We start from the raw sequence: 21,859 nt of genomic DNA on the forward strand, positions 1-21,859 counted from the left end.
GACCAAAGTCATTGTTTCATTACAGCAAACCAGGGGAATAATCTATTGGTTTGTGGCAATAGCATGAGTGATTATTACGTACCACAGTACCACAGATTCCGGTTTAATCTCAGTTTAATTAAGTACAACCTTTTCGGGCACCTTCCAGATCAAGTGATCTCCCCAAACGCACGGGGTTTGGAAGCGGTCCAATGATAACATTCAGCGGCTTAAGCTAAGATTATATTTTATAGAAGGTACAAGAATCCGTGCAGGTTGTTTTTTTCTATATGTGGATAAATTTGAGGGAAAGCCCAGCGGTTTTTGAGTGGACCCCCGTAATTGCCGAGGGTGGGACTAATCCCGTAAACGCGCATATTCCCATCCGCCCCGCGCCTGGCAGGTAGAGCTGCGCCCCGCTCGGCTCCGGCTCACAGACCTGACAGCCGGCCAGAGAGAGCGACTTCTTACAGCAGTTCATCCACTTTATTGGGGTAAGTTACATCGATCGCTTTTTAAAGAAAAAAGCGCGCAATGCGACTCTTCTGCATCCCGAAAATTTACGGTTTATACGCTTCTGTTTGGTGTTTCAGGCTAAAAAAAACACGCTTTGAAGTGTCCCTTAAATCCGCTTCCTGTCCGCCACTGAAATACCGAGTACAAGGGCTGACTAATTAAATATTTAGACCAGTTAACTGTAGTTAATACTTGACATAGAACACTGCATGTATCCGACTGTAATTTTACTTTCCTTAGGAACTTGAAGTGTAGAAACGATGTAATCTACTTAAATATATGATTCTCATTATGGCAACGTCTAATTGTTTACTTGTTTTATGCTGTTGAACTCCTCCAATGGCATTGTAAATAGTGGAATTTACATGCCCATTTACAATAGTAAACAATTATTGCATGTTATATTCTAATAACTGACTTCTGGGTTAAATTAGCACAACTAATTTAAGTATGCGTATGTAAAATAAATTTTATTTAAAATTATGTTTGAATACATGTTTATAGTGTAATATAACAAAGTTTTTATACATACGGGACTTTACCACCTGACTCAAAAATGATTGGAAGATTAATTCTTTAACTGTTTGACACATTTCATGAATATTGTTTTTGGTTATTTTGTCATTTTAATAACCGAGAAGGACGGATGGCCTCTTCTAGCTTCATGTTTCCTCCGTGTAAACCACCAAGTTTACTAAACGGTTTAGGCTGTGCCGCCCTCCCAGGGGGCCGAGACGTAGCGGACCCGTAAATACCTGTGCAGCCTCCCCCTCCGGCGGCACTCAGTCATCCAGCTTTCGTGCTGTATTCGGCTGCCTGTACACAAAGATAAATCAGTGTCCCTGTGACACGTCGCTGTGCCTTAGCTGCCTGGGTGGGTGCGATGGGGGGCAGAAAAGCTGTGCGACACTTTTATTCAGTGAATATACAAATAGGCTGGGGCGACCTTTCATTTCAAGGAAAATCACTCGCATTTCCCTCCTTATGGAAATATGTTGCACCAATCGATTAAATGCTATTTAAGTCTATTCCTCCCGATGGTTCATTTAAATATGAATGCGTATATTGTCTTTACAGTATCCGCGCGTAAATGGAATCTACTGCTACTTGACATTATCTTGCCACAAAGACAGTTAAGAAGTAACGACTGCTACTACTACTGATATTAATAGCAACATAAATTATTATCAGTAGTAGTAGTAGTAGTAGTAGTAGTAGTAATAATATTAATAACAATAATAATAATAATAATAATAATAATAATAATACAGTTATTATTATTATATAAACTTATGAATCAGTGTTGATTCATAAGATAACTGGTAGTCATATTGTGCTTGGTCGCACATCGGCGGCATGCCTCTACCAGGAATAAAGTTCTTGTTTTTAAGGGTGCAGTGACAAGCCTTGTGCGGTTTTGTTTGTCCAAGAAGTGCATGATCCCTGGCCTTCAGTTGGATGGATGCTGAAGCAGGTTATTGTACTCAGTGTTACATTTCTGTTAAGCAAGCCGAAAGCCCTCGGAATAAACAGCTCTGATTAATAGGAGTCTGTCTGCCACTTCATGTAGTGCTCTTATGTCTCCCCGCGCCTGACAGACCACAGAATGAGTTACTACGTGGATCCGGTTTCCGTCTACCCTGCCGCTAACCCCTGTGACCGCTTGGCCTTGACGGTAAGACCCCCGCCCTAACCCTAACCCCCCAATAACACTGTAAATCACCTCTGTTTAGCTCCTGCGCGTGTGTGCAGATGTTAGACGGCACCAACACGCCCCACTGGACATCTTCTGAACTCTGAGTGTGTTTTCCCCTCTTCTGAGCTGAGGGTTCCTCTGTTGCGGGTCCTTCCTGAAAAACTCAGCGCCTGCCGTACGATTGAACAGTCATCAAACTCTACTTATGCAAAAGAAGTCAGCGAGCAGCTGTGGGAGACTTTCACTGAGGAATCTTATTTTAGGGAGTGTCTGAACATTGGGAAAGACACCAAATGTGATTAAATAGCAAAATCCACTGGTTAGGAGTCTTCAGAGCAGGCAGTAGGTGGTGGTGCTGGACCTTCATGGTATGGTCCCAGTTTGGTTCCCGGTCTCCATGTGAGGAGGAAAACCTGTGTGCTGGAACAGGGTGTTAATCCCCATCTGGATGTGATAAAACATGCTGGGTTAGAGTGGGGTCGTCCTTAACTTAAACTGGTCAGTCTTTGAGGATCCTTAAGAACTCGATCATTAAAGTGTATTTGTGAGTTTATTTTGCGTAGGACATAAAAATTCTGCAACACCAGTGTTTGCTACATATTTAGATATATATCCCCAGCTGTAGTTTGACCATCAAGAGGCGATAATGATTAAGCGGGAAAGAGCTCATGGGGTCTCTGGGACAGAGAATAGCAGACTGAAAGATGGTAATTCAGGATCAAACCGCTGTGATGCGTGTCCTGCCTGATCTAGTCTGTCACTGTTACATTGGATGGATTGTTTCTTGGTGAAAACTTAATCCAGGAGTCAGACCAAAGTATTAATGAAATAAATCTTTAGGAACATCAGAATCAAATCTAGCTGACATGAGAAATTCAGCCATCATGGGGGAGGACCTGGGCTCTATCCCAGGCAGCACTGTGTAGAAGGCTGGGGCACACCCTGGACGGGATGCCAGTCTATCATTGGGCACACACATTCACTAGGGGCAATTTAGAGTCACTAGTTAACGTACATGCAAGTCTTTGGTCTTTGTGAGTCCCCAGAGAAAACCCACGCAAGAGGGGGCAACCATGTGAGCTGTAGACATGCTGCACAGAGGTGGGATTTGAACCCACAACCCAGGTAGTGTGAGGCAACAGTTCTCCCAGCTACAAACCAAACCACAAACCATTCAAATAATATTAGCAGAGGACTGCATCCTGATCACTGGAAAGTTACATTAGGTCTGTGCTGGGGGGAAAAAAAAAAAACTTGTTCTTTTAGGGGTCAGAAAGGTAAGGAGTTCAAATGCACAAACAACAAAATAAGAAGGCTGCGAGGTAACAAGGAGAGGTCTGGTGATTACAGCAGCGGCGAGCGGCGCGATTTGCATCGGAGATGCGGCAGAACACGGCTCTGCAGAAATGTTTTCATTTGTATGCAGAATGCAGGCCCATTACATATGTGAGGGGAGGTCACATGCTAATTGCCATAGAAACTGCTCTGAATCACACCCTGGTACACATAATTGGCTGGGCACCTTTCAGTGCCTTTAATATGGAGATTACTGTATACGTGACTAGCCTGGTCAGAAGGTGAGCGTGGGACCTCTTCCCCTCTACATTTACATGAATTGAGTTAGGGGATAATGTTGTGTTTCCCGTCCACATGCACCCTATACACAACAAATCAGGACTGAAACACAAGCAGCCAAAGCTCCAATTTTTCCATTCTGGTGACACGAAATTACTTAATAAATGAGAAATGGAGTGATTTCTTTGTTCTGCTTGCAGGGACGTAGCTGAACTGCACTTAGAGATAGAGTTTGATCTCTTTTAAGATAATGATCTTAAAAGGAAGGTGGTCGTCGTAGTCTAGTAATCTGTGCGCCACAAGTGCTCAAGTCTGGGTGACGGTCACCGTGGCCAATGAGACGCTGACAGCTCCGGCCGTGTCATGTGACGCACTTCAGTCCGCAGAGCTCCAGCGAGGCAGATCAAAGATAACTGCATAGTACAGCCGTATGATTTCTGGCATGAGAATTGAACAAAGGAAATGGACAGTAGAGAGACTGTACCTGGCTTAGGATCTATCAGGCTAAGCCCTACCCCTGTCCACTGTACCCCCCACCCCCCTGCCCCCCAGAACAGGCACAGCACCAGCCTGTGAGCTGACACGGGCGCATAGATAAGCGGCGGATCCCTGCCACGTTAACAGGTCCTAGAAGGCTGACAAGCCGCTGATAACCCCAGCTTCACTGCTGATAACCCCAGCTTCACTGCTGATAACCCCAGCTTCACTGCTGATAATAACCCCAGCTTCACTGCTGATAATAACCCCAGCTTCACTGTAACAGGTGGCCCTATCAGCGTGTCCCCCAGACGCAGGGCAGCCTGACCTTAACGGGGTCTGGAGACAGATGGCAGCAGGACGCCGTGTAGCTGCTTGGCTTCTGTCTCCACCAGGGGACATCCGGCCAGCCACTGCACAGCCACTGCACAGCCACTGCACAGCCACTGCACAGCGGGAAGGCCGGACCGCCGCCATTGGCATTAACAGATGCTAAAACGGCCTGTGTCTCACTCCTTTTATCCTCATTCAGGACAGACAGCTCGTAAAAAGTCTTCTTATCTGAGTATGATTTTCCCAGCCTGCGTATAGCAGCAGACCTATTCTTAGAAGTCAAATTCATCACCAGGAACTTTTCTGTTCATTCATTCGTTCATTCATTCATTTGATCATTCATTCATTCTTTTGTCGCGTGACTTACAATAATCACCATTTTAATATGGTAGTTCTGAATAATTTTAGTGAAATTTTAATTTAAGTTTAATTTTAGTTTTTTTTTTTTTATAAAAGTGTTGGCCAATAATAATAATAATAATAATAATAATAATAATAATAATAATAATAATAATAATAATGTTGTTATTATATCCCTGTTCAAGATAAGCATTTGGAAGATGTATGGGTGTGTGGTTGGATGTAACGTGCGGTTGATCTTTTGATGCCAGTCTGATAAATGAAATATGACCTGGGACGTCTGCTTGCAGTGTCCTCAGTGTCACCTGCAGATGTCACACGTGTTGCTGTTTGGACACGCCTCCTCACCCCCCAAAACGTCAGCCCAGTGTTTACATATTTGCATTTCAGAGATGTAAGGAGAGGCAGCTTCGACATTTTCTTCAACAGTGTGATATTTCCCCGATTTCCATACACCAAGAATGTTGCCGCGGCCTCAGTTTCACGGTGAAACACATACAGAAGTTGTCTTGCTGACGCACAGTGTTGCATGAGAGGCCTCTAATCGGCATAATCCGTAACCCAATTAATTGTTACTCTCAAAACAAAGTCTGTTTTTAATCAATGACACAAGTGTATTTTCCCCAGAATTATCTTGACTTGCTTGTGAATTGTTGTTTGTCAGCTGCAACAGAGAGTTTGACAGCGAGATGAAGAGAGTGTGTTATATTACATAGGTTAGTCATGAGGAATTATGGGAAACAGGGTTCGATTGTAAAGTAAAACCCATCTCATTGTTTCCCGATAGGGCAAGAACATTTACATTCATTAATCATGGTTTTACCTGCTAACTTTCATTTTGACACGCACTGTATCTTGCATCATGCTTATTGCCTTGGATATATTTGCAGAGTTGTCCTTAGGAAGCTCACATAAGTCAGTTGTAGCGTGTACTTGGGAACGTAATAGAAAACGATATGTCTGCACTGTGGTGGTGTTAGTTGCCTTTGGAGGCCTTTCCGTGCACGTAAACGGCAATAAATTGGCTTCGCTCCACTGAGTGGGGATTCAGCTGGGATCCAGGCGAGGAGGCCCGCATTCGCTGGTGGGGAGGGTCTTTCTCCGCACGGGCCAATGGGTGATGAGTGCGTGCAGGCCTCCTGGCAAGAGAGACCCAGTCTTTCTCTCCCTCTTCATTATTAATAAAGAGTTGTGTAGCTTGTCATACGTATAAATTAATGGTGCGTAGCCAGTTCAGTCTCCGCTGGGAAATGTGATTGCCCTAAAGAGACCTTTAAATATGCACATTTTTTTAAAAGTACATACATATATATGTAAATATTTTGAAATTCCAAGAATATTTGTCCAATGATCCTTCCATATTCTAACTGCATATGCTGGTCAGGGTTTGGGGGGGCAGAGCCTATACCATGCAGTATATAGCAGACTGGGTACATGTTGGACGCAGTGCCAGTTTGACCGATAATGCTTCTTTAAAATGTGAAAACATCACGTGGCTGTCACCCTTCATGACTGCTGCTCCGCGGCCTTTGCAGAGGCAGAGCGGAGGAGCAGACCTGGGACAGCAAGGCCCCATGATTGGCGCCTGTCACCCGCAGCAGTACCACCCCCTGCGGCCCGCCTACCCACAGGAAGTGACACTACAGGAAGTGACACTACAGGAAGTGCCCAACGGACACGACTTCTGCTCTACAGGTAACGGGCTGGCGTTGGAGGCAGGGGGGGATCCAAGCTTGGTGCGTTGTGGGGGGGGTCATTTAACCATGTGATCTGTTACGTTCACCTGGTACAGTTTTCAAATGTCATTTTAACTTTAGAACCATAGGACAACAGCCATTGATTTCTCAGGCGTGGGTCGGGACTGTGACAGACTGGCGGGGGTGGGGGGGGGACACACCATTTAAAAGTGCTGGACACAAAGGTCATGCAGCGATGAGTTGGCGTCCCATCCTGGGTTGTTCCCTGCCTTGCACCCGTAGCCTCCGGGATACGCCCCAGACCCTCAGAGACCCTGAATTGGATAAGCGGTTACAGAAAATGGATGGATGGATGGACGGATATGTGGATGGATGGATGGGTGGATGAAGGTCATATCAGGCCAAGAGGTACACCAAGCGCCAAGTATGGGAATCGAGTGACAAACCTTTCCAGCCGTTAGATTGTTAGGTGACACTTAAGGCTAAAACAAAGGGTGAGGGCTGGGCACACACACACACACACACACACACACACACACACACACACACATGTTTGTATTCATATCTTTGTGGGGACTCTCCATTCATGTCTATGAGAAAAACCATACTCCCAACAATGACAACCTTAACCCCTTATAAGCCTTAAATTTAACCATAAGTAACCAAACAAAATACAAGGTCAGGCATTTTTTGTCTTTTGATTGCATTCACAGACTTTTCTAAGATTGAGTTTCCCCTTGTGGGGACTGAAAAGGTGGTCGCTGCTATTTCAAGATAACAGGTTTTTAACACATTGAGGGGACATTTGGTCCCCAAAATGTAATATGTATGACCCCCTCCCCCCACCACACACACACACACACACACACAAAAATGGGCTCATGCATGAGAGACACACAGACACAAGCCCGTGCAGTAAGGACACGCTCTCTCTTTCACACGCACGCACATACACGCACGCATGCACAAGCGCCCCTCCCTTGAAGCGGGGGCAGGCGACGCTGCACCGGGTGCGATGCCTTTCCCAGATGTCTCAGACTTTCCACCCGGGACGACAGCGTGCTCTGCATTTTTGCTCTTTCTTTTCCTTTTTTTTTTCTTTTCCCAGTTTATTTTTAACTGGAACATTCTTCCCCATGTGTTGCCTCAGCGCGACTCTGGGCTCTCTTGTTTAGAGGGTGATTTATACAGGGGGAGAAGGTCACATGGCCCGTGGGGGGGGGGGTACTCCCAGGGGCACCAGCTTTCTTCCTTCAACTCCTGGGGTGGACGCGAGGGCGTTCGGCCTGCGTTCCCGTTCCCAAGCCTCCCGCACCCCTGGGACCCGGCCCGGACCATGTCGCTCCGCTTCTGCCAATGCCTGCTGCCTCAGACACGTGTCGAGTCCCTGGCGGGTGCCGCTTCGGGCATTTGGCAGAGACGGCCTCGGCTGTGGACGTCCCTCACGCGGGACGAGGTGTTTTCAATTAGCACCGGGCAAATTGGCATCGCTGGAATTTCCCGCCCTTACTTTCAGCCTAACTGAATCGGCAAATATCTACCAAAGGTTAAACCGAACCATCCTACCTCCCGTGTCAGACGAGTGACGCCTTTTTAAGTTGATCGCTTGCACATCGCCCCACACATCTCTTACGATGGTTTGTTTAGCCTGTTAAGCGTCAAGGGCGACCTCCTTTCCAGGTCACCCCCATTGTTTAAGGTTGAAAGCTATGAAATCACGTCAATGAGAAGAATGAAAACAATTAAGCATTCAAATAATTGAAGGTCTGTTTCAGTAGTACACCTTGTCTCTAGAATGTGTACTATGCACTTTCCTTCAAGGCCACATTTGCCGTTTTGCCCGCCCACCTAGGCCCCCCACCCAGGTGTCACGTCCTGCTTTACGCATGTCCGTCTTCCATTCTCCTCAGTAGCCCCCAGACTGGTTAGTTTATTTTCTGTCAGGCACTAAATTGGACGCCTATATTCCACCACCAGGTACTGCTAAGTGGCTCTTGGCTCGTGGCCCCTGTCTGGGACGGGCAGTTTATCACGCTCAACGCGGAGCGCCTTGCCACATCGCCCGAGCCCCGGAGTGTGAACCTACCTATGTCTCCTATTTTGCTGAAAATCAGGACCTACGGGTTTCGTGTCGGTACAGGTGCGTGCTCTGGAGAGCTAGCGGCTGACAAGCTGACCGAGCCGGTGTAGATACGGCCCGTAAGTCCTGGATGACCTGCCTGGTTCTGGGTTTGCCTCCAGCTGCCTCACGTTGGGGGGGAACTTGAGGCCTGTCTGAAGGTGTGGTTTGGTTTACGGGTCCCGTTCCTTGCTGGTCACATGCTCCCCGACCCCTTTCTCGTTGCCCCGACTAGCTGTAAATACCGCCCCCCCCCCCCTCAAAGCTGTCGCTGAGTCTGTGGTGGGTCGATGCTTCACAAACCTGATGTACTAATGCGAACGCTCACACACACAAACACACACACACACACACACAGCGCTGTTCCACACGCACTTGGTCAAGGGCCACCGTATGTAAGGGCTGGGGGGCTATGTCCTATCTGATGTGATTTGACAGCTGGACAGTGAGGGGGAGAGGGCGGGCGAGGGGGGGGGTAAGCAGTAGGGCGGCCATGGGAGGGTGGATGGGGGGGTCGCCACTGACAAGGGGCACGTCCTCACGGACGTGGTCCCATTTTTTATTTATGAAAGTAAACAGGCGGCCCGTGGGGGTCTGGAGGTTATGGGAAAGGAGGAAGCAGCGATGCTAATCAGCCGGTCGCACACTTCCCCCTTAAAACAAAACAGGAGGAGAGAGGAAAAAAAATGGGGGGGGGGGGGTCCTCGCTGCCCTCTGTGAGCGCCAGTGAGGGGAAGGGAGCTGTATGTACACGCGACCCCCCCCCGTACATGTCAGCCTGTGCGTTAGCCTCTGTCTATCAAAGACTCTCTGCTGCTCAGTTAGCCAAGGTTACTGTGGAAGGGGCGTGGCCTATGACTGGCTCAGGCATGTGACCAGAGTTCCACATGCTGATTGGTTCTCACTGTAACTGGTTCCCCACATTACATGCAAGTTACTGTGTCTACTCTGTTTCTTCCTTCCCAAAAGATTTTCTTTTCTCTTGTACGTGTTAATCCTATCACCGCCCAGACCAATAAACCCATCCTCCCTGGCCACGTCCCCATGTCATGTTTGCCACACAGCAGCAGTCCCAAGGTCACACGCTTCAGATGTCGTAAAGGATTTATAAAGACGGTGCAGTCGCGACAGCGTTCACCGTTGTTCTTTGTTCACTGGTGACAGGCATTTGCTATCTGCTCGGGAAAGCAGCATGCAGGTCACACTGTTCTATACGCCAGTCAATATGCAAGGCTGGCACTTAATGCAAACACTTCAGACTTGTCACTACATATGAGGTCACTGGGGTCACAAGCTTGGTTAACTTCCTCCAAACATTATAATCCAAATTTACCCGTCTTGCTTTTTTGATGACTCTGTATTTTCTTCCTATGTTTTCTGCCCCCCCCATGACATCTAAGATTACCCCTTCATATTGTGCACAATGTCTTCTGGGACTGGTTAGTCATACCTAGTTTGTCATGTGACCTGTGCCCATAGGCCCAAAAATTGTCCTCTAGTTACAAGCCTGTAACCAGGTTATTTCTTAGACAACTAGTAACAAAATATCTAATAGGTTAACCAAGTTAACCAAGCTTGTGACCCCAGTGACCTCATATGTAGTGACAAGTCTGAAGTGTTTGCATTTCCAATGACAGGCAAATTCTGCACATATCTTCTGCAAGGACGTGGTCTTTCTACTGACTCATTCAGTTCTGTTCTTGCCGTTTTGCTTTTAGTAGCAACCATAGTCACTGGCTCCCAAAGGGATATGTAACACAAATGTTTGGTTTTTTATGTTTTTGCAAAGGTGTTACTAAGTAAAAAGCAGCCACTATGACCGCTTTTCTATGAACTTTTAAACTCAGAGCAGCTCTTTTAGAACTATAATTTGGGTTTCAACTTACTACTTTAAATAAATGCTTTACTTAAAATTACTGGTTGTTTCTAATATAATATGCTTTTGTGGGGCCCAAAACCTCTAGCGACACCCCTGTCAGCATCTACATGAAGTCAGCGGAAATAAACGGGGCAGCCTTGAAGCCCAGTCCGGAGGTCTTTCCGGAGGAGCGTCGCGGACGGGCCGAGGCGTTATGGAGAAAGGGAAATGCGACCGCCGGAGGAGCAACTTCTGTCTGGCCTGGGATGCGAACGCAGGCTGGGGGGGAACGTGGAGGGGTAGGAATGGGTGACAGGGGCATGGGCCAGATCCAAGAGGCAGGGGGCTAATTGAATTAGCCGCACAAAGGAGCGACGGGCGGCGCGTGGTGGTGCTAATGGAGTGGAGTGATGTCCTTTTAGCGCGGCTAATTGTTTGGAAAGAGCCAGCTCTTTGTTTGACACCCTCGTCCCCCCCCCCCCCGCCCGCCTACCCGCCCTCTCTGTCTTTGTCCGCTGGGGTCTCCACTGGTGTCCTGTGATCTTTGGGGTGGTGTTGGTGGGGGGGGGTGGGGACCTCCACAGACACGGGGACATGATGTCACCCCCAGCCGGCAGGATTAGCCGTGGTTCCACAAGAGGTACATTGTCAGACTCGGGCAGGGGTTCCGATGGGGGGGGTGAAGGAGGGGCAACCGATCAGTAACTCCAAGAAGCATCAGTACTAACACAGAGCCTGGCAAGGAATGCCCCCCTCTGCCCCCGAGGCCCTAACTACAAGCAAGTCTGGGGATTGACCCCACGGCGATTGGATTTTTTTGCCACAGCAGCTAATTCCAGATGTGGCAGACAGAGTTATTTGGGTTACTGCGGGAATTAAGGTCTTAGGAGATCTGAATGAGACCCCGATGCTATTGATGCAAAGTGCAGGCGCTAACAGGAGAATAAATGCCTTCTGTGACTAATGCGATCTACTTGGCGGATGACCCATCCCCAGGAGCTATTTCATGGTCGACTGCAGGCCATCACACTCGAGTGTGGAAGCCAGGGAAGAAAGTGCAAACATATTCTCACATCCTAAAAGGAAAATATTAAGCTGAGGCAAAATTAAATAAACTATATGACCATCACGGCCTATTTGGTGAGGTCATTATCCACATCAATAAAGTCAAGCGACTGTGCTAAACTTAAACCGGGTCAACGGGATATAAATTAATTCTAAAAAGATAACTTGTCAAATTTGAACCAGTAGTAGCTATCAAAAGAACTCATCAGAACTTCACAGCAGCTCTAAAAATATCAGGGTACCGAGAGCATATGCTGTGTACCACATGTTATCCGCAATGCTAACGATAGCTAGCTTTGCTAGCTTAGCAGACAGTAGCATCAGTTTGATCTGGTTATTGATGTTTGTTTTGCATAATCTGGCAGCACTTAGGACTTCAACAGGAAGCTGCTTTGTCAGGTCGCTAAATGAACCTTCAGCTTTGTGGGGGGGCTAGAAGACCTCAGTCTTGGGACTGGTGGTCCGCAGGTGATAAGGGGGGGGGGGGGGGGGGTCTGGCTGGGGAGCGTGCATCTGTGCTGCTGCTGAGCACTTCATCCCGGTATCCCTGAGTCGAGTCAGCTGCGGTAACGCTGCTTCGTTCACCAACATGTTTTTTACATCAATCCCATTCCCACACTATAGGGGAACATTTTCACAGAGCACTCCGAGGTTAACAAAAAAGCCCTGATCATCTTTGCCAAGAGAGAAGTTTATATTTTGTCAGAGAAGTATGACAGCCCAGAGTTATGTATGGTCTGTAACTGGGCAAAGAATTTGTTCCAAGAAATTTAGTTAAGGCCTCTCTCGAGTCCAAATTTATGAATGAATTTTAAAATAAGCCAGCGTTCCTGGATCTGGAGGCTAGGAGATGGGATTTGGAAGACCATTTGCCTTTACACACTTTTCTCACCATCCACAGTAAATTCACATAAATGGATATTGCTATTATGAATCATGTACTTTCACAGACTACTAAGAGATTTAGCATTTATGGTTTTTAAACGACTCTGGATTGCGTAGTTAACACAGGCATTTGTAGTCACACACCTAGTCTGATCAGTCTGGTAATCTTATGTCCAGTTTTTAATGCTGTTATAAACACGGACCGTTTCGAATTGTGACTTTCGAGATTCCAACGGCCGCCCTGGTCTCCCTGCTCGTTTATTGGCCAGCGCTGCTTTTGTGGGCGGGGCAGCGCCGGGCTGTGTTGTGGCAACGGAGCGTTTCCTGTGAAGCCCCTTACTGAGCGCGCTCCGAGCGGCGGTGGCAGCGGGCTGAAGTTTAATCGCTTAACAGGAGCTGTGGTTGTGCCGGGCGGAACGTCGCTGTAAACCACAGACGTTACGAGCAGCCGTCTCCTGGACAGTGCCAACCACTTAGGGAGCCCCCGTATCAGCCAGGAATGCTATTAGCGCTAATGGCTGCCCCCCAGGCACAGAAGGGCTCAGGCTCTCCTTTTAAGAGTAGATACAAGGAGCTCATTAAGAGTAAAACAAAGAGGAGCAGTGAGAGAGAGTCAGGGGGAGGGAGTGAAGTGTGAGCCCCCCCACAGACGCCCACTCTTCCCCGCCCCTTCTCTTGACAGCCCAATGCAAAGACCCGGCCGCTCAGCTGCACTAGAGCTCAGAGGATCCTCGCGGACTGTGACGTCTATCTCGTGTAACGCTACCTGGGTCAGCTAATGGACGTCTCAGGGATACTTCAGTGGGAAAAGAAAAATCCATACGTGATCAATGCAACTGGATCCGCTTGGCCAGCGAGGCGTTCTGTATTATTCAGCGCCGTATTGACTGCCCTGCCCACGGGGATGAACCCGCTGGCAGGCCCGTTTACTGTAAGTTCGGAAACAGCGGTCGAATAGCCGCAGCCAACCCAAAACAAGCGTTTTTGTTTCGAACGGCAGTGAAGATCCCGAGGTGTGCGGCTGCTTTCTGGCAGGCGAACTAGCCGGCATGTGATCAGAACAATCTGTTGCTATGACAGTTAATTTGCTTAGGGCCTGCATTGTCTGTAGGTGGCCAGTCAGAGTGCCTGTCTCCCCCACTCCTATCCAACCCCTCCCCACACACACACTGCTCTGGTAATGTTTGCCAATTTACAATGGCAGAACCTGCTCCTTGTGTTGGGCCAATCGGCCCGATTCGATTACCAGAGCAGCATGCTGCATATGCCTAATTCGATTCACCTTATAAAAATGAATGCATGAATGAATAAATTAATAAATAAAACAGGACCAAGATTTTTTTTAAAAACTGACTTTTGTTACTGAGCCTGATGACTACTCATCGATTCAATCTAGCGACGATATATGAACAGCCTGATTGTTAGCCATCCCTTGTTGTGGCATTACCCCGTTCCAGCCTGGCTCTCTCAACTTCAGAATCCAGCCCCACCCCAACCCCTAGCCAGCACCTTCCCACCTCAGTACAACATGAACAGGAAATGCACGGAGGTGTTTATGAGAATGGGGTACAGGTTATGAGGAACCAGGCGCCTAGGGTAGATTGCTAGGGGGTCAAATGAATCTTCTGTCTCATTTCTGTCTGACCTCCCTCCTAAGTGACTCCCCCTAGTCGGGACGATGTGTATTATCTTCTACTCAGACAGAGAAAAATGGATAATATGGGATAGACCAGTAAGCCATGACTAACATAAACGAACAAAATAAATTTGTGTGCGGTATGGTCTTCAGGTAAAACGTTTCTGGGATGCACATGACGTCAAATTAAGCCATTTATTTCATCATCATACGTTGCCCACAGCTTCGGGTTTCAAAATGATTGCCCAAGTTTTACGCAAAAAAAAAAAAAAAAACCTCAATACCAGCTGAACTTTTAACAACAAATACAAATAGTACGAGAAGTTCTCAGAAACAATGACCCCATTCCTCATTTTATTTGACGTAGTGAACCTGGAACACGGCAAATGAACGTAGAAGTCCGTCTAACGCCGCCCATTTACGACGACATAGATGTAGAGAGACGGGACCAGCCTCTTTACTGAGACAGACAGAAACGCCCTGGCAGAAGCAGAGGAAGGAAGGGAATGAGTGAGTGTGTAAGTAAAAAAGAGAGAGGGAAAGAGAAAGAGAGAGAGCGCGATAGAGGGAGACCGAAAGAGTGGGCTGCAGCAAGAAATTACAGCTATCCAGGGGAGCAAAAAAGACACTGAGGGGGGAGGAAACGGGACAAGAGTGCAACAGCAAGAGCATAAAAAAATAAATTATTTCTGGATCGCAAGAGAAGACGACATATTTTATTTTTAAAAAATTATATCAGGACTCCTGTAAAGGAAAGAGGACATTTTAAGCATACAGTATGACGGCAGCTGTCGATATGAAACCGACATTAACTATTATAAAGTCTGAAAAAGTTGATGGTAAGTACTACGCATGGCATGAGTAATAAGGAGATTAAAACGCGTTAACATGACTCTCGTTTCTCTCGTTTCGCTTACATGCGAATCCTAAAGGGGACTAAGCGGCTTTTTCGGATTTGCAAAGACATCGCAGTGTTTTTATTTCGGCCGTGGCGTTTTTAGTGTTTGTTCGTGGGAAATGCACGGCATTTGTACTGTGTTTGACTCGGACCCGGTACCGATCCACTGCTGTCCCGAGCCGCGCGTCCCATCCGGCGTGAAACTTCCCCGGAGCGACGGACGGGAATAAGCGGCCCGGGCGTCGCTATGGACGGTTTGCTGTTTTTACTGTGTACATTTGTAACAAAGTGAAAAAATGCACAGACGTCAGCATATTTATAATCCTGCAAATATGCCGGATTGCACTCTTGCACGGATTTTATTATGTGCTGTATTGGTTTATTTCAAATAATGTAATTGCTTTCATTGTAATTTGAAAATATTTGTGTTCTTTTTTCCTTTTTCCTCGATTCCAGAATGAACTGTATAAAACGCTGTATTTATTTGCTCGTCAAGCATAAATGCCGACTTTGACATGAGTTTGCCGAAGTCAGGTAACTTCTGACGCGCAGCTGTGGCTATAAGAGCGGCTCAGCCCCGCTTATCGGACAGATGTGTAAGACAAGCTCTCCTTTTCAACGGTGCTGAAAGAAAACAATGTGGATTGTCTCGCCATAGTGGTCTTCTAGTGCATGCACTTGGCAGCCAGGGAGGAAGAGTGCATCTGATTGCACTAGGCAGGCTGCCGCTGACGGCCGTTTAACCATAGGTTGGCCCTTAGGGCGTAATTGGTTGTGTCTTCCAACAGTGGGTTGAGATGTGGAGTATTTCGACCTCAGCTCAGGTGGGCCGCAGTGTAAATGTGATCGATACCTTTATGAAGGGAATGTGTGATTTCGAATATGAGACGAGTGGGGGGCGGTTTGGCTGGCCGGCCCTCCCTTTCTACAGACAGGAGTAATAACAAAGTGTGTGTATGGGGGGGGCAGTTTCATCAGTATTCTGTCTTGCCATTTATAAGGTTTGGGCTGGTATCTCTATGGGTAACCAGGGTCTAAACGGGCCGATGAGTGTGCAACTTTGGGTCCAAGTTCCTCCCCACCCACTCAAGTGCGGGCAGGAGGGGGCAGCGGTTAGCGACTGGCCCTGTTCGGCTAGCGTAAGCGTGACCAATGCTGCCTCAGGTCAGTGGGCTAAGATGGGTTTGCCCACAGTCAAATCCTTATTTATTTACTTATTGTAACCCTTTCAGTTCTAGACAGTTTTGCCTTGGGTGGGGGGTCAGCGACAATGACAGGAAGGGGAGTGGGCAAGAAGTGGAGGAAAGCGTGTAGCTAACATCGTAAAACCATGTAGGGGATGACACGGACGATGGCGTCCAGCGTGCGGCCAGTTTGTCTGGCTGTATGCTCAGGATAGCTAGGGAAGTATGCGGTTGAGATGAGTGAGCACACACACACACACACACACACACGTGCGAATGTGCTGGTGCCCATACTGTGGTGGGGTTAGCTAAAAATCCCATCTTTGCACAGTCATCCCTGGAACGCGTCCCCCTCTCTGTTTCAGCACGGTCCTGTTGCGCGGTCCAGTGTGTAATATGGGCTAATACGTGTGATATCTGCGGTTTCTTCAGTTATGGTCAAGCTTAGACTTGTGGTATATGTATAGGGAAGCACGAACGCCACGTTGGTGCACATGTGCGTTTCTTTAAATAATTATGTCTCTAATGAAGAATGCCTTTCAGTCAGAGGTTCCTGAGCATCTTCTGCTAGGTCCCTTTCATCTTTGCAAGGTGTCAGTACAAATGCAAAACTAGCAGAGCATTTAATACCCGTGTCATGCACACGCAGGGGAACTGGTGCAAGGGCTGTCTGGTAGGGCCTGATTTCTAGTACTTGACATGCAGTTCCTGAGCAGACATGCACATTAACTCTCACGCAGTAGTATGGAAACGCAGGTGCATGCGTGCGTGACATAATGCCGACATTCTCTCGAGCGATCTAGGCCCACCCACTTCTGCAGCTCAAATTCATGTCTCGTCAGGGTTCCAGTGGTCTGTTTTATAGTATTCTTCATGAGCTCCAGAAGGGATGTAGATGATAGAGGGTGGGGCGGGGGCGGGGGGAGTGGGTTAGCTGGAAAGTTCCCAGAGTGTGTTAAAAAAAAAAAGCATGGTAGTAGTGTGAAGTCAAAAGACAAAGTACCTTTATTGGCATTTTCAGCTGTAGTGTGCATGGATAATGCACTGATATGCAATTTCGATCTCGGTCATAGTGCAGAGAGTGCTGTTAAACAGAATGGAATATAAATACGTAAGGTTTCTAAACATGGCATACTGAGGCATGGACAGAAAAAAAACAATTTAAAAAACACAGTAGTGTTACAGGAGATTGGAATGTTCCAGAATTTTCCCGGCAGGAAAAAAAAAATGAAGATTTAAATTTCAGATTCATAGTTTAACGTCAGGTGACCTGGATTGAGAACTGTCCAATAGATCAGTCTGAAATTACAGAAGCATTTCAGAGGTTAATGTCTTAGCGCGCCGGCGCACGTTAAAACCACAGCAGATACTCCGTTTTCAGAAGGCGGAGTGAGACAAGGCGTTTCTAACCTTTGCCGTGTCTCTTTAGTCTTTGAAGGCCAGTTGTTTCGAGTTTAGCTAGGCTGGGTCGTACAGCTGCAGCACTTGCAAACTGACAGTGACAGTCCTGGATGCATGGCTTGCAGTGATCAGCTCATGCTCAGTGCAGATGTAAATCTGAAAGTAAAGGCGGGTATATGTCCCAGAAAACAAGAGACTTGTGTGAAATACCTGATACCAGAGTTTAAAAACATATATAAAACTAAGTAGAATGGTGTTTGTCTTTTTAAATATATATATGTCAGCTTTTTGGGACAGATAGCAGAAATGAGATTGGTGACCATGCAAAGTAATCAAGTGAGGCGGACCTTCCAGCACCTTCCAGCAGTGTCCAACATAACAGTGGACATAGGAAGCTGAGAGCGATGACACCTGGTCATGCGTCGTACACTCAGGTCCCACGTCAGTGGTGGAGAACCTCCGTGTTTGGTTAGTGGAGGACTCTTCAGGGACTGACAGGGTTCAGCGACCATAAGGAATCTTTTGCGGGGTGGGGGGGGAGTACATGGGGGAGGGGCAAAGGTAACCGACTAAAGCACCAGAACAGAACTGGCAAACCGTGGACCCAGTTTGGTGGAAGCCCGGCTGGGCCGGGTGTAGGGTTTCGGGTCGAGCGTGCCGTTTGGAGTGTGCTGCTTCTGTCACTCCCAGGGAGAAAAAAGTGCGGCTTTCGTTTGATTCTCGTTTGATTTCACATGGATACGTGCAGCTGAGTAAACAACACTGGACCTTTCTGGTTTCTCAGATGTGGCCTGCAGCCCCCCCCCCCCCCCCCCAAGGGGAAGGAAAAAAATAGGTTGTAGCCTGAGTAGTTTTTAGTATCGAGAGTTTCAGAGGTAATGCAGTTGAACCATGCAGTGAGTTTTATTGATTTTTTTTTTCTCCTAAGATCAGCACCTTCTACACTGCTTTCTCCTGACTGTCCTGTTGGAGGCCTCACTGTGAACACAGGGTGCCCCCTCATGGCACTTTAAAGTCCTGAATATTACACACTGCTCGGGAGAGGTTTGGGGGGCGGTGACTAGTTTGCCCCCCTGGATACCTGAGGGGGGGCGGGGCTTGTGTATGTGTGCTGCTGCCTGGTGACCCAGCTGTGGACATTCAAGGCTGTATTCCCATTTGGCATGTCTGCTCGGTGACTGTTCAGTTTTATAGCGCCTTTTAAAGGTTAGTCATAAAAGGAAATGTTACCTTCAGCTATATCCGTGTGTGGGGAAAACGGAGGCGGCGTGTGAGCTCGCGTCTGGGAGCGAGGGCACGATTCGGGGGCCCCGAGCGCGGCGCGGCCTTCCTGCTCTCACGCCGGAAGCGATAAGCTTGTACGTGTCTCGAGGGCCTGGCTGCGTTTCCCAAAATCGCCTTCCTGGATGCGGAGACGGCCCCCAGAAGCCTCTTAAAAAACACAGAAACAACAACAGAAATAGCATGCCGCTCGCCGGAGAATAGCAGACGGGGAAGGTTTTAAATTTAACTGCTTCCCCAGCCCCCACCCCGTCCCTCCACCCTGTGGTCCACATCAGCCTGTCTCACATCACCTCAGCCCTTAAAGTGGCATCTGATGTGCCTCCTCTGGGCCGTCCGGTGTGGCTAATTACTGAGTCACGGCTCCTGTGGCATGCAATGCGCTGGTGAGTTACGTCCTGTAGCTGGCATCACGCCCGCCCCCCACTGCCACCCGTCCACTGTCCCCCCACCCTCTGCAAACACGCCCCGCCTTCACCCCTCTGCACCACCTGGGTCTGATTTTTTTTTCTCAGAAAATGGCAGCTCCGTGCCTGGGCTGATTCCCTCCTCCTAACGGGCCAGTCGAGCGTTTCTTTCCGGGTCTCCGTCAACGTTCGGGATTCGTTGACCTCCGGGAAACCCCTGTACTGACTCCGTGCCACCCCGCTCTCCTCCCATTCCCCGGAACGCCTGTTTTCATAATCAGCGACTGTGCTGGTTTTGCGATTAGGATGACGATCTTGAAATGGCCCCAAGAACAGCAGTCACTGACTCGACAATCCGTACCCCTTCACCCCCCACGCCTTGCACATCTACCCTACCCGCTGAATGATTGTAAACACTTCGGGACCTGTTCTCTCATTCGCGGATCACAGGTGGTCCCTTTTGCCCCAGTGCATTTTGGGTACAGGATGAGGGAGGAGGCGATGGTGTCTCCCCACCCGCCCGGTAGACCCTCGTGACGGAAAGCTGGGCGCCGGTGACGCACATTTAAATGGGACGCACATGTTGCTCAAAAGGGGGGGGTCGTGTTGGGGAATGCATACAGCTGCAGTCGTCACCCCACTCCCAGCTCCTTTTCCACATCAGCAGATTTTTAACAGGATCCACTCCTAGCTCACGGGTGAGATTCTCCTCCCTGACGACGAAGGGGGGGGTCCAGAGGGGGCCAGGGAGATGCGCTGCTGGCCACATGACTGTGACATCATTTACGATGTCCGGCAGAAAGAAGAGTAATTCTTTCGTTTTCTCATAAACGACGACGTTGCCGGTTCCTCCGGCTGGAAATGTTTACATGCTAAAATAAAGGGATAAAAGCTCTGACACGTAAAACTTGCTCACAGCCGCTTGGGCGTCAGTGTTTAGCCGCGTGAGTTTGATGAGGTACATTTTTATGCGTCGTCCGGAAAGTATGAGATGGTCTCATGGGCTGAATGATGCTTTGCTCTGCTGTGTCACAAACAGGACCCCCCAGGGGACAATGGGGGTAGATGTGTCTTCAAAAATATAAAACTCCCACCCCTCATAGGAATGCATGGTACGCGACTCTAAAACTGTGTTTTTTTTGGGGTTGTGGTGATGTATTCATTGGTCATCTCTCGCTTAGTTGTGGCTGTACCCCCCCCCCCCCCAAGTCAGGGAAGACCTTTGTCTGTGGGATAGGCGGAGTCTTTAGTCTACGTGACCAGGAAGGCCGGATACCCTGTTCTGTCCGCTGTATTTGGCCTTGCATTCAGGAAACTGTGTGTTGCAATGGTGCTTAGGGCTGGCTCAGCAGTGGGGGGGGGGTGACTTTTGTGGGACAGCATAAACAGTTTGTCCAATTCACCATGTGTTTACCTCAACACCTAAACACTGCCGTTAGTTTCTTAAACTAAGATTCTTTTTTTGTCCGCTAGGCTTATCATGGTGACTGTTTACGGCGACTGCACGGACGCTAGAGTTAACGGTCGATTACAGACTGGCTTGAACTGGTACACATACCTGCCTGGCGTAGACTGACCTGACGGATTGTTACAGCGACTGCTTATCGAAGCGATTTTTGGTATAGTCTGCTTACATCATGATCAATTTCTTTATTTGTCTGATGAGGTGATGCAGTCCGCCATCTTGGGGGGACAACTGGGGAAGTTGTTCCTGGCCCAGGGTGGGATCCAGATCTAACTGAAGTAATGATATCATGGCACCGTGGGCTTGGAGGCACGATTTTTGACGTTATTCTGGAAATGCTCTCCTTGTATGTAATTCATGGTCCACAGAGGATGTACAGTCCACACACTGCTGGAACTCTCTTGCCTTGTCTTGTCTTGAGCACGAACCTGGTTCTCTGCATGTTCCCCTATTTGTCACCATGGGGATTGTCCATGTCCTGCCTCTCTGCTCTCTCTCATCCATGACCTTCTTAGGGTGATGGTATGTCTTGGTGGCCAATGGCTTGTGGGTCACAAGCGTCATCGCGGAGGCAGGTGCCGGTCTGCAAAGAACCTGTGCTGCTTTTCCAAGAAAATGCAGCTGCCTTGACGCATCAACTGACGTCATCTTCGGGAAAAGGGACGCACTTTCCCCTTGGAAGGGAAGGGAATTTTCATGGACCCCCTGAGGGGACTGAGTAAGCAACAGCTTGCGGCTAATGGCTAACGGCTAATGGCTAATGTCTTCATCTTCCCTCTGTTAACGTGCGAAGAGACGATCCGATGCGCCTACACTGCCTAGAATCACCCAGACTTCGTGGATATGGCAGATAGAGGTGCTTCCGGCTTGTGCCTGTTCCGGTTCCACCATCCTAGCCCAGTCATAATGCTGCAGGCGTTGAACAGCGGCCTTGTAGAGAGGAGCAGACCATCCAGCAGACAGTGGTGAAGGCTAAGAATAGGGCAGTGTTTCAGGGCGGGATAGCCCTGACTTTAACTGTATGTGA

General features: G+C 48.2%; 1 protein-coding gene across 4 annotated transcripts in view; it reads left to right on the forward strand.

Annotated features, from left to right (window-relative positions):
* The first annotated feature begins 324 nt into the window (after positions 1-324).
* LOC111849333 (protein C-ets-1) overlaps positions 325-21,859 on the forward strand; it is a 38,357-nt gene continuing 16,822 nt past the window's right edge. For 2 of the 4 annotated variants that reach the window (XM_023822121.2, XM_023822132.2), the window contains exons 1-4: positions 325-473; positions 2,094-2,170; positions 6,472-6,631; positions 6,916-7,041. In XM_023822121.2, the coding sequence (XP_023677889.1) occupies positions 2,102-2,170; positions 6,472-6,631; positions 6,916-7,041 (355 nt within the window). In that variant the 5' untranslated portion in view covers positions 325-473; positions 2,094-2,101. Of the gene's footprint in view, positions 474-2,093; positions 2,171-6,471; positions 6,632-6,915; positions 7,042-14,541; positions 15,036-21,859 lie in introns of those variants that run through there. The other 2 variants (XM_023822141.2, XM_023822149.2) reach the window with 2 other exon arrangements.

This window comes from Paramormyrops kingsleyae, chromosome 17, assembly GCF_048594095.1.
Source record: "Paramormyrops kingsleyae isolate MSU_618 chromosome 17, PKINGS_0.4, whole genome shotgun sequence".
NCBI classification, from domain to species: domain Eukaryota; kingdom Metazoa; phylum Chordata; class Actinopteri; order Osteoglossiformes; family Mormyridae; genus Paramormyrops; species Paramormyrops kingsleyae.